This window comes from Pristiophorus japonicus, chromosome 3, assembly GCF_044704955.1.
Source record: "Pristiophorus japonicus isolate sPriJap1 chromosome 3, sPriJap1.hap1, whole genome shotgun sequence".
Lineage (NCBI taxonomy): Eukaryota > Metazoa > Chordata > Chondrichthyes > Pristiophoridae > Pristiophorus > Pristiophorus japonicus.
The window spans coordinates 305,987,858-306,000,356 of NC_091979.1; the positions used below are offsets into that span (position 1 = coordinate 305,987,858).

General features: G+C 46.8%; 1 protein-coding gene across 1 annotated transcript in view; it reads left to right on the top strand.

Moving 5' to 3' along the window:
• ank3b (ankyrin 3b) overlaps positions 1 to 12,499 on the top strand; it is a 614,562-nt gene that overhangs the window by 400,276 nt on the left and 201,787 nt on the right. The window contains exons 15-17 of the mRNA XM_070876860.1: positions 2,342 to 2,539; positions 4,491 to 4,589; positions 8,762 to 8,860. Of these exons, the coding sequence (XP_070732961.1) occupies positions 2,342 to 2,539; positions 4,491 to 4,589; positions 8,762 to 8,860 (396 nt within the window). The remainder of the gene's footprint in view (positions 1 to 2,341; positions 2,540 to 4,490; positions 4,590 to 8,761; positions 8,861 to 12,499) is intronic.

Genomic DNA, 12,499 nt, shown 5'->3' on the forward strand with positions numbered 1-12,499 from the left:
CCAAGGCGCTTCACAGGAGTAGTATGAGATTTTTTTTTGAAGTAACAGGATGACAGGGAACAAGTATTTCGTTAGAGCGGTGAGAGCTTGTAGAGCGATGTGATCGGGGCCCAGGAGAGGCGTGAGTTTGGGGCCCAGAAGAGGCGAGGGCCCAGGGGCAGCACGGGCCAGCCCACACTGCGATATGTGTGTGCACTAGGTCCGTGCAGCAGAGCGGGTCTTCAGATGTCCTGGTTAACCCTTGCCACTGGACCAAGGCCTAGCTCTGTCAAGCCCGTGTGGTGGCTGGTGTGCAACAGTCACCACACGTTAAAAAAAATCCACACACAGGCATCTTCCACCCTTCAGGATGTAGTTCGAGATCTGGAATATTAGGTCCTTCATTGAAACACTTGTGAACTCATTCTTTTTTTGGCGTGGAAGCAAGTCATCCTCGCTTCGAGGGACTGCCTATGATGATGATGATTTAGTAAGAAAGGGTCGTAATGTTGATAGGCCGGTGGGACTGTGGGAAAAACGCAATCCCACTGGGATGTAATAAGTGCCTCTCGTTAAAAGGACAACAACATTAAAATTATAGGGTGGCAATATGAAAGGATCCTATTTTTGAATAGGACAGTAGAAATGAAGGGCCAGGAAGGCCCAGCCCCACAGGGACACACAAAGTGTCTCTCCTTAAAGGGGTGACCCACATTGTTTTTTAAAATGTTTTGACTAAAAGAACGCATTAAATTACAACGGTATAAACAGAGTACATCAAAAGCAAATTCCACCCGCTGCCCACTGGTAAGAGGTGGCATCCAGTGAACTGGGAGACACGGCTTGTTGGTGCTCAAAGGACAAACCCAGACACCAACAATTGCTCGAAATGAGGGCAAGCAGTCAGAGGAAGGCTGCGTGGAGATTCTACAACCTGTGGATGGCAGACTTGGCCAGGAGCAGACCCACCACAAGGTCCCCTATTCTGCCTGATCCCACAAACTGAATGACCTGAGAGGGTCTCTACTGGCAGGTTGAGAGGAGAAAGGATTTGAGCATGACTTGTTGATCATATCCCGAAAGTATCTGGGGGTCGAAGCTGCCCTCCGTCCTAAACGCGGCGCACCTTCCATTTTTTTAACGCTTTTCTCCGCCCCATGGACGGAGATACCGGAGAAATTCAGGACTGTGGATGGAGCAGGCTTGATGGGGCGTTTCTAATTCCAGATTTTCTTGTGTTTCTTTGCTTTTCTGTTGTGAATCTCCCAAAATGAGTTCCATCGTTCCTCCCGCACTGGCTCGACAGTAGGCTGCCAGAATGCTAAAATCCTACTTTTAACGTGGAGATATTCCAGGTCGCAGGGAGAGAAAATGCCTCGAGTGCACGAAGCTCAGATTGCATGACTGAGTGGACCTATCCACCGATGAAACCTTCACTCTGAATAAAAGGATTTCACTCTGGAAGTGCTGTGGATAACTTTGTCATCTCTGTTCCTTGGTGCAATATAAAACTTCCTCCCCCCCCCACCCCCATCCACCCCCCCAGCCATGGAAGCTTCATGCACTGTAACTCTTTGATAGAGAATGTTATATGACATTAACCTTTGCTTTTCCGTCCTTATGTTTTCCTGCTGTTTTCCCCACGCGAAAGAAATACCAAATGGTTCAACCTATTAGCTGCAGAGTTCTGAGTTTAAAACCTCAGTTTGAATGCCAGGGATGCAGCCAGGACTATACCCACTTGGTGGATTCGGCCTGTCCTCAGCCAGGACCCCAGGTGCAGGACCTTGTGGTCTGACTGTCTGGAGGGGGGAGGCCGTCATTTGCCACTGTACTGTGCGTGTCTCACATTGGTTGCTAAGGAGCAGTGCTTACAGCAGTTCTGATCGAGCCTGATTCCAATCGCAACAATGAAAGGACAGATGGGAGCTGGGAAAAGGAGAGTAATTGGGATAGATTTCTGCCTTCGGTGACAGCGAGATACATAGAAACATAGGAGATAGGTGCATGAGTAGATGGCAGCCTGTTTCACATTCCGCCCGATTTTCTTCTTGACTGAAGTCAGTGGTAAAGAAAATCCAGCAGAATGTAATCGGGCTGCTGATTGGCAACCACCTGTTGTGCACTACCCACTAAGTCGAATCTCTACCCCATTATCTCTACGGACAAACACCACACACTGTATCCATTTTATATCTGGTCATCGCTGCTACGATTCCAACAGCACATATTTCAGGTAGTACAAAGCTTGCCTTAGTCCAGATCTCCATACAACTACTGTTTTGTCTGGCAATTGTGCCTTTTCCTTTGCAGTTGGATAGAGTTTTTAGGTGGTCTTTCTTACTTTCTTTACCACACGCAGGACAACCAGACTCCGTTGCATATTGCGTCGCGCCTGGGAAAGGCTGACATTGTGCAGCAGCTGCTACAACACGGGGCGTCTCCAGATGCAGCCACCACCTCCGGCTACACACCACTGCACATCTCAGCCCGGGAGGGTCACGAAGACGTGGCCTCAGTTCTACTGGAACAGGGAGCTTCACTTTCTGTGAACACCAAGGTACAGCAGCTGAATACTTAGGGGTAGAGTTTCCGCTTTGGGTGCAATCGTGAAATTGCACTCAAATTGCGCTTGAAATTGAGCTGATTAGGTTACGCTACAAGATTCTGCAAAAAATCATTTGCATAATCACAAAAGTAAAGTCTTCCATGAACAAACGCAATCAGGCAGCACAATAGGACATAATCATTTCTTGTTTTCTTGATGTATTCAAGAGTGGTAACTTGGTGCAGTTTTAGTAATACAACTGAAAGTGTGTTTGATAAGGGTGTTCAATACTTCACCTGTGAGTAACCTGATTTAAAATCACTGAAAATGACTTTTAAAAACTATACTGAGCCATTTAATAGTTTCATTGGTGTACACTACAGTTTCTTAGTAAATTCAGACATTTTTGATTTGAAAAACTTCTAAATCATGGCTACTCGTGCTTTTGTGCCTAAGAAAAGGAACTCAATTTGAAGGACAGTTGGCAGAATCTCACAATTTTGATCGAAGGGCGAGGCCAGTTTTGTGGGCGGGGCCTGATTCGGGCGACCCGGCATTGAAGATCACGGAAAACACGAATGAAAGTGGTTTTGGGCGTAACTCAATTAATTTACAATTCCATAATCTTTTGCGCTGGTTCAGCTGATTGTGCTCAGAATGCGCTGATATTACTGGCGTAAACGAGCGTAAACACGACCCCTTGGTTACTAAAACTAATCTTTACACACAAAGGGCTAGAATTTCAAAAAAATCCACCACCGCTGGATTGCCACCCAAAATACCGCTAAGATTTTAAAATTACTACAGGCGAAAAATTCCACAAAAACAGGAACAAGTTCCAACCGGCAGAAAAAAATGGACCTTACACCCCGATTCTCGACGGAAAACGTGATCCTGAACCAATTGGGCGGAACTTAATGTAATTGGGTGGTACTTACTAAAATTTAGACCGAGGCTGCGGGTTGGGCCTACAGAGGGGAGAAAACACAAAATGCTAGACTTTCCACTTAGCTGGCTATTGCAGAAAAAATGGGCGAAGTTCCAGCCTTGGTGATATGTCAGCCTTCATGATCACTGGAACACCGCCCATTTTTAGGATTGCGACTTTCGGTTCAAAATACAAAAAAAAATGCAAAAAATAAATAAATAATAACAATAAGTAAATAATAACAATACATTCTCAGGATCTTTTTACACACAATCGCTGAAAAAGAAAGTAAAAGGAAACTTTAACTTACTTTTTTTTGCAACGCTTCATACCTACCGCCCAGCTCTGGCTGGTTTCTCATGGGTGTTTTTTTTTACTTACTTACATGTCACCGCTGGGACAAAACTCGAGCGGTGGCGGTTTTTGGATGGTGCACGCCAGCGGTCCGCTCCCCAGCGGTATTTCGAAACCGCCAGCGGAACTGTTTCCGAAATTTCCGCCGAGTGGTTTTCCATCCAAACCGACCAAAATTGCCGAGAAACCGGGCAGAGATGCCGTGGAAATTCTAGCCCTTAATAACTTAAATACAGGAATCCACTGCACTGTTTGGTTCATTTTATTTGGCCTTCTCTATTAGATACAAAGCCTATTTGCAAAATGTTTCCCCCCTTAACAATATTACTGGTGGAAATTTGCAACTCTCGTCCCCAAAAGGCTGTGGACGCTAGGGGACAGTAGAAATTTTCAAGCTTGAGATCGATACATTTTTCGTAGTTAAGGGTATCAAGGGCTATGGAGCTAAAGTGGGTAAATGGAATTGAGGTACAGATCAGCCATGATCAAATCGAATCGCAGATCAGGCTCGAGAGGCTGAATGGCCTCATCCTGTTCCTTTGTTTGCTTTGCTAAAGTTTGTTGCAAGAACTGCACCATTTTCCATCATCTGAGGGCTCACTGTACAAGTGTCGGATCTGACAGCATGCAGAAGAGTTGTGCCTGAAGTAATGGGCATATATTTGCGTTGTCTCATTGCAGAAAGGGTTCACCCCACTCCACGTGGCTGCCAAGTACGGGAAAATGGAGGTGGCCAACCTCTTGCTTCAGAAATCTGCATCTCCCAATGCTTCTGGAAAGGTAACAGTCAGTAGTGTTCATTTTAAAACTGTACATATAATTATGTCAGCTGTGGCTCTGTGGTAGCACTCCTTCCGAGTCAGAAGGTCGTGGGTTCAAGCCCCGAGTCAGAAGGTCGTGGGTTCAAGCCCCGAGTCAGAAGGTCGTGGGTTCAAGCCCCGAGTCAGAAGGTCGTGGGTTCAAGCCCCGAGTCAGAAGGTCGTGGGTTCAAGTCCCGAGTCAGAAGGTCGTGAGTTCAAGTCCCGAGTCAGAAGGTCGTGGGTTCAAGTCCCGAGTCAGAAGGTCGTGAGTTCAAGTCCCGAGTCAGAAGGTCGTGGGTTCAAACCCTGAGTCAGAAGGTCGTGAGTTCAAGCCCCGAGTCAGAAGGTCGTGGGTTCAAGTCCCGAGTCAGAAGGTCGTGGGTTCAAGTCCCGAGTCAGAAGGTCGTGGGTTCAAGCCCTGAGTCAGAAGGTCATGAGTTCAAGTCCCGAGTCAGAAGGTCGTGGGTTCAAGTCCCGAGTCAGAAGGTCGTGGGTTCAAGTCCCGAGTCAGAAGGTCGTGGGTTCAAGTCCCGAGTCAGAAGGTCATGGGTTCAAGTCCCGAGTCAGAAGGTTGTGGGTTCAAGTCCCGAGTCAGAAGGTTATGGGATCAAGTTCCACTCCAGAGACTTGAGCACAAAATCTAGGCTGACACTCCAGTGCTGTATTGAGGGAGTGCTGCACAGTTGGAGGTGCCATCCTTCGGTTGAGACATTAACCTGAGGCCCCGTCTGCCCTCTCCGGTGGATGCAAAAGGTCCCATGGCACTATTCAAAGAATAGCAGGGGAGTTCTCCCTGGTGCCCTGGCCAATATTTAACCCTCAGCCAACACCTAAACATCAGATGATCTGATCATTATCACATTGCTGTTTGTGGGATGTTGCTGTGCCCAAATTGGCTGCCACATTTCCTATATTACAACAGTGACTACACTTCATAAGTACTTCATTGGCTATAAAGCGCTTTGGGGCTTGCTGAGGTCATGAAAGGTGCTATATAAATACAAGTTCTTTCTTTTTCTCCTTATAGATGTAAGAGTGATTGACTGAGTTAATACATCACCTGGCCTGATACTAAACATGTAGGCCAGAAAGGTCATAGGTCCGATCCCCGGTCTGTGCTGAGTTAATCAATCTCAGCCAGGGTGACAGTGGAACTGTTACAACTAAGCTTAACACACTAGAGTTAGCCGAAGCCACAGGCTCAGCTGTGATCCCCCTCCCCCCACCTCTAGTTAAATATGCTGCCAGTGCTAATTATTCAGCCACAGTTGTATTGAAGCTGAAAGGTTTTATACATCAGAGGATATGTAAGTGTCCTTGGGAATCTCAGATCCAAATGATGTGGCCTAAACTAACCTCAAGTGCATCAATCATTATAATGGAGCTGTGAAATGAACCGAACAAGTGTCGCATGTGGTCAGGGTACATCCCTTCACCTTGATCATATTTGAATGGTAGTTAGCAATAAAACAGTGCAAAAACGTATTAAAACGTATTAAGTGCAGCCAATTTTCTTTTTTATGGCTGCATCCAATCAACATCTCACTTTGCAACATAAACAGGCAGATGTTCGAACCACGATGACATGAATAGAACCAAGACATTGTAGCAGAGGTTGACCTGATCCTATGTTAAACATATCAGCTGACTGAAGCTGCCTGAAGTCTCCATCAGCGGTTTGCACTGTTAAAACTCTGTCATGCAAAACTGCTGCCAAGACTCAGTCAACCACGTGCTCACTGCACTACATTGTCTCCTGGTCCAGCAATGCCTTGATTTAAAAAATTCTCATGTTTTCGAATTTCTCCATGGTCTCGCCCCTCCCTATTTCAGTTACCTTCTACAATCCTTTGAGATCTCTGCGTTCCTCCAACTCTGACCTCCTGTACATCGCCGAGTTCATTCGCCTGATCAAGTAGCGTTCCCACAGCATAAAGTGAGCATGTTTGGGCTAACGCGATTTTCCCGCTGTACGCGGTGGCCGCTAAATCCTTCTGACTCAACCAAGACAGTGTAGCAGAGGTTGGCCTGATCTCAATAACAACAGTGCAGTGATCAGTGCTGGGACCCCAACTATTTACAATCTATATTAACGGAAGAAGGGACTGAGTGTAACGTAGCTAAGTTTGCTGACAATACAAAGATGGGAGGAAAAGCAATGTGTGAGGAGGATACAAAAAATCTGCAAAAGGACATAGACAGGCTAAGTGAGTGGGCAAAACTTTGGCAGATGGAGTTGGCAGAAAAAATCAAAGAGCGAGTTATTATTTAAATTGAGAAAGATTGCAAAGTGCTGTAGTACAGCGGGACCTGGGGGCACTTGTGCAAGAAACACAAAAGGTTAGTATGCAGGGACAGCAAGTGATCAGGAAGGCCAATGGTATCTTGGTCTTTATTGCAAAGGGGATGGAGTATAAAAGCAGGGAAGTCTTGCTACAGTTATACAGGGTATTGGTGAGGCCACACCTGGAATACTGCGTGCGGTTTTGATTTCCATATTTACGAAAGGATATACTTGCTTTGGAGGCAGTTCAGAGAAGGTTCACTAGGTTGATTCCGGGGATGAAGGGGTTGACTTATGAGGAAAGGTTGAGTAGGTTGGCCTCTACTCATTGGAATTCAGAAGAATAAGAGGTGATCTTATCGAAACGTATAAGATTGTGAGGGGGCTTGACAAGGTAGATGCAGAGAGGATGTTTCCACTGATGGGGGAGACTAGAACTAGAGGGCACGATCTTAGAATAAGGGGCTGCCCATTTAAAACTGAGATGAGGAGAAATTTCTTCTCTCTGAAGGTTGTAAATCTGTGGAATTCGCTGCCTCAGAGAGCTGTGGAAGCTGGGACATTGAATAAATTTAAGACAGAAATAGACAGTTTCTTAAACGATAAGGGGTTATGGGGAGCGGGCAGGGAAGTGGAGCTGAGTCCATGATCAGATCAGCCATGATCTTATTGAATGGCGGAGCAGGCTCGAGGGACCATGTGGCCTACTCCTGTTCCTATTTCTTATGTTCTTATGTAACTTGGATTTAAATAGCACTTTAAAGGTAGTAAAACAGCGCAAGGTAGTTCACGAGTGTTATTAGACAAAAATATGAATCCGAGCCTCATGAGATTTTGGGCTAATTTTCCCCAATGCTGTATTTTGGGGGCCAACTACGGCAAAAAAATTCATCCAACTTTCCCCGTTTGAATTGTTGATTTTCGCGCTGCCTAGCCTGTCCTTTAGCTTTGGGGGTGGAGCCTAAGATCTGCGCCAAAAAGACCGGGTTGCCAGGGTAACCAGGGACACACTGCAGGCTGAGGCTGGAAAGTGAAACATACAACACATTCTGGCCAGCTCACACCAACCTGCACAAGCCCCTTGCACGTTGCAACAGCTTACCAGCATTAAATGATTAAAGTGTTTATACAAAAAGTCTATCCCCCCACCCCCCCCCCCCCCCCAGAGCCGGTGCCGCTCCTAACCCTGGCCGAAAGGCCTCTCCTCTCGACCCCTCCCCTCTCTCCTCTCCCCCGACCCCCCCCCTCTTCACTCCCCCTCTCTGCTGATGCTGTCCTGGCCATGGAACTGGATCTTTTGCGTTGATTCTCTTACCTGCGCCGATTTTGTTAACTGCCCAGAAGTTTTTTCCAGAGTGATCACATACACCGTTCTAAGAAAAATTGGAGTAAATCGGATCTGGCCAAACTTGCAGAACTTGCAAATGGCCAACATTGGCGCGGGTGGCAGGTGACACCCCCAATGAGGTAAAAATAAATTGTAGCCTAAAAAAATCCTACCTAAGTGAATTACACAAACGCAGAAACTTTGGGGAAAGTTGGAGATTTTAATTTACTGCAAACAAAAACGGTGCACACCAAAAGATCGGCGCAGATAATTGGAGAAAATTGAGCCCATTAGGACAGGCTTGGGCTCAGGGGTGGGTTTTAAGGAACGTATTAAGAGAGGTGAAGAGGCGGAGAGGTTTAGAGAGGGAATTCCAGAACTTGGGGCCTAGATGGCTGACGGCACGGCCGTGAATGATGGGGCGAATGTAAAATATTTGTTGTGTTAAAGCAGCCCATGAAAACAGTTTGAAAGTTCAAAGTGGCTTTATTCTAAGAAATTCCTGATTTGATTGGCCGATCTTACCTCCATTTCCTTTCAGAGCGGACTGACTCCTCTGCATGTGGCAGCGCACTACGATAACCAGAAAGTGGCTCTGCTGCTATTGGACCAAGGAGCGTCCCCTCACGCGGCGGCAAAGGTACAGTGTACAGACAGCCAGGAGATGGCAACTAGCAACGTGTGCGGAGACTATCACTGTGCGGGGTTTGCGTGCTGAGAACACTGTGGCTTTTAGTCCAATTGTACGTACCTAGAAGGATAGACCACTCACTGGAAATGTGCTGAATTTGTCCAACACAATCTGTCTTAGTAATCAGTGATTGATGGTTTGGTGGGTAATGTTTGTGGGTATGCTCTTTGAAACCACATGGGCATTATATTAAGTGGATACATTTTTTGTGCATTTTTTACTTGTTTGCTGGTAACGTTCTGTATATTGAAGATGGAGAGATTGTCTAACGTGTGGGAGCAGTTTCTGTTCTCCTATAAATTACAAAGACTAAGATTGGTCTCATTGTTGGTCGAGTGCACTGTTGACTTAAATCTGGCATTAAAGGATACCAAGATAACTAGATAGGTAACAAGGTACAAAAAAAACCTGGAACGAGCTTTTGATTTAATTCCGAGAATCTTGTGTTCAGTAGTTCAACCATCTTCCTTAATTCCAACATTCAATAATCAAAATCAGTGGACTGTGTTTGTGTAGATGTTGTAACAGATGCTGCATGTGGATTTTGAAATGAGTAAGGGATTCTGGTGGTTGAAAGGTTTTATCAACTGGGTTGAAGTCCTGCTGATTCAGCCTTTGTTAGTGATGTTTATGATCATGGCAATGGTACATTTCTCTTCTCAAAGGCATGTAGAGCAGAGTAAAACACTGAAAGGAACACACGTTTGGTTCAGTAGATCCCCATCTGTATGCAGCTCAAGATATGTCAGTTCCTCGACATTAAGTTCAGTGTTATAAAGACATTTTGGATGCAACTTGGATGGATGCAAATAAACTGTAGTTAAACTTAAAACTGATACCTTATTGTGTGGCTTTCATTCCTGGCCTGTGCGCCTCTTTCTGTCTTGTTGCCAGTTTCTACCTTATGACTTTTTCATCCATTCTGAACATAGGAACAAAAGTAGGCCATTCAGCGCCTTGAGCCTGTTCCACCATTCAGTTAGATCGTGCTTGATCCGTATCTAAACTCCATCTACCCGCCTTGGTTCCAAATCCCTGAATTCCCTTACCGAACAAAAATCTAACCATCTCCGTTTTGAATTGATCAGCTGATTCTCAGCTTCTCAGGGGAGAGAGTTCCAGATTCCCACTACCTTCTGTGCTTCCTGACATCACCCCTGAACGGCCTAGCTCTAATTTTAAGGTTATGCCCCTCGTTCTGGACTCCCACCAGAGGAAATAGTTTCTCTCTCTCTAGCCTATCAAATCCTTTAATCATCTTAAACACCTTACTTAGATCGCCCATTAATCTTCTATACTCAAGGGGATACAAACCTCGGGGCCGAAATTGCCCTCCGGCCCAGACCGGGCACACTTACCGTTTTTTTAAGTGTTTTCTCTGTCCTATGAATCCGGCGAAATTCAGCCCTTTTTTTGCAGCGGGGTGGATGTGGAGTCGGGAGCCGGATGGAGGTGCCATTCTGTTGGGTTGGCCACTGCTCTGAGTCATCAGCGCGGCGTTGCGTTACCACATCACAACGCCCCTCCCCTTCAGTTAAAGGGGAGGCCTGCGGCGAGCTCTGCAGCCACTTTAGTGGCATCCACTGGACCACCAAGAAGGGTTTCGGCCGGGCCAGCAGCCCGGTACCCAAGAGGGGGTGCTGGGCTGCCTGTTGGCGGCCCGGCCAAACCTGTGGCTGCCATTGTCGGGCCGACTTCAGAGTCGGCCAACAATGAAAATAAAATGGCGGCCACGGCAGTCCCCTTTGTAAGGGCAGGCGTGCCGCCCAGCCACAAGAAGCTTCCCACCGGGAAAAGCTATCGGGGGCACCGAGCGGCGGCTGATCTGCTCCCGCGCGGCAATTTCCCAAGCGGGGGGGGAAAAAGGAGATTGCCACCAGTTGGTAAGGGGTTGCTGTGTGCCCGAAGACTGCTGGAGAAGACCCGTACACCGCTCCAAAAATAATGGCGGGTAATTTTCAAAATGGCAGCTCCCCCATGCCAACCGAGCGGTCAGTCCTTACCGACGGCTCTTATAGAAAGGAGCAATTTCGGCCCCTTAGTCTCTGCAACCTGTTCTCATAAATGAACCCTTTTACCGCCGGTATCATTCTGGTGGATCTGTGCTGCACCCTCTCCTAGGCCAGTATATCTTTCCTGAGGTGCTGTGCCCAGAACGGAAGACAGTACTCCAGACGCAGTCTAACCAGAGCTTTATACAAGTGTCGCATAATTCCACCTCTTTGTATTCCAGCTCTCTTGAGATAAAGGCCAACATTCTATTAGCCTTTTAAATTAATTTTTGGTACCTGTTCACAAGCTTTTAGTGATTTCTGTATATGAACACGTAAAACAAGCACAGTTCCTTGCTTCTCGCCATTTACTCTGATATATCTTTCTTGGGTCCAAAGTGCATGACCTCACACTTCCCCACATTGAACTCCAGCTACCACAGTTTTGCCAATTCACTTAATCTGTCACAAATAAAAAGGAAGGTAATTACCCTTGCCCCTTGCTATAAGTGAAGCCACCCTATAACCAGATAGGAATGAGCAACAGAGACGGAACACAAGAACACAGGAACGAGACAGAGAGACCTGGGGTTATGTGTGCCCAAATCGTCGGGCAGGTTGAGAAAGCAGTTAAAAAGGCTTACGGGATCTTGGGTTTCATGAATAGCGGTCTTGGGCTGGATTTTCGGCTTTGATGATTTCGGGGCGGTAATGGTGGCGGGGCGGTAAGGTTTGCGCCCGAGAACAGTTTGCGCCTCAGTCATCAAACTTGGGCAGCTGGGCTCTGAGTGTGGGGGTGCAGCGCTAAGGGAGGCGTTGTACACCTCTACTAGGGCTTTAGCATGGGAAAATCCCAAGCTAAAGAGCCGGCCTGGAGCGCTCCAAGAGACGCCTGGGGAGAAAAACAAACTGAAAAAACACAAAAACATTCTCAATACATAGCCCACGCCACCATAACATAAATCGTAAAAAAAAATTACAAGAAAAAACAATCCCACTTACCTTATCTTTCTGCAGTTGTTATAGGTTGGACTGTCCATTTCCCCAGGCGGTCACTATGGGCGTATCGGTCGGGCGGGAGTCAAAAAGCCCGCTGGTGTTGCACACTGGCACAGCTCTTCTAGGTGGTACTGCTCTGCACCACCGCAAAACCGTCCCCGAAAACCCCTGTGGGGCGCTGGAGGCTGACCGCCCACCCAGAAGACCTCATCGCCACCATTGCTGTCCCTCAGGGGTGAAACACGGAGTACAAAGGACTAGAAGGTCCGCCCCATAGAGTGCAAAAGTGTGGGAATTATGATGAACCTGTGCAAAACACTGGTTCGGCCACAACTGGAGTACTGTGTCTAATTCTGGGCACCACACTTTAGGAAGGATGTGAAGCCCTTCGAGAAGGTGCAGAAAAGATTTACAAGAACGGTCCCAGAAATGAGGGACCTCAGTTATGTTGATTGACTGGCGAAGCTGGGGTTGTTCTCCTTGGAGCAGAGAAGATTGAGAGCAGATTTGATTAGAGGTGTTCATAATCATGAGGGGTCTGGACAGAATAGATAGAGAGGAACTGTCCCCATTGGCAGACGGGTCAAGGACCAGAGGA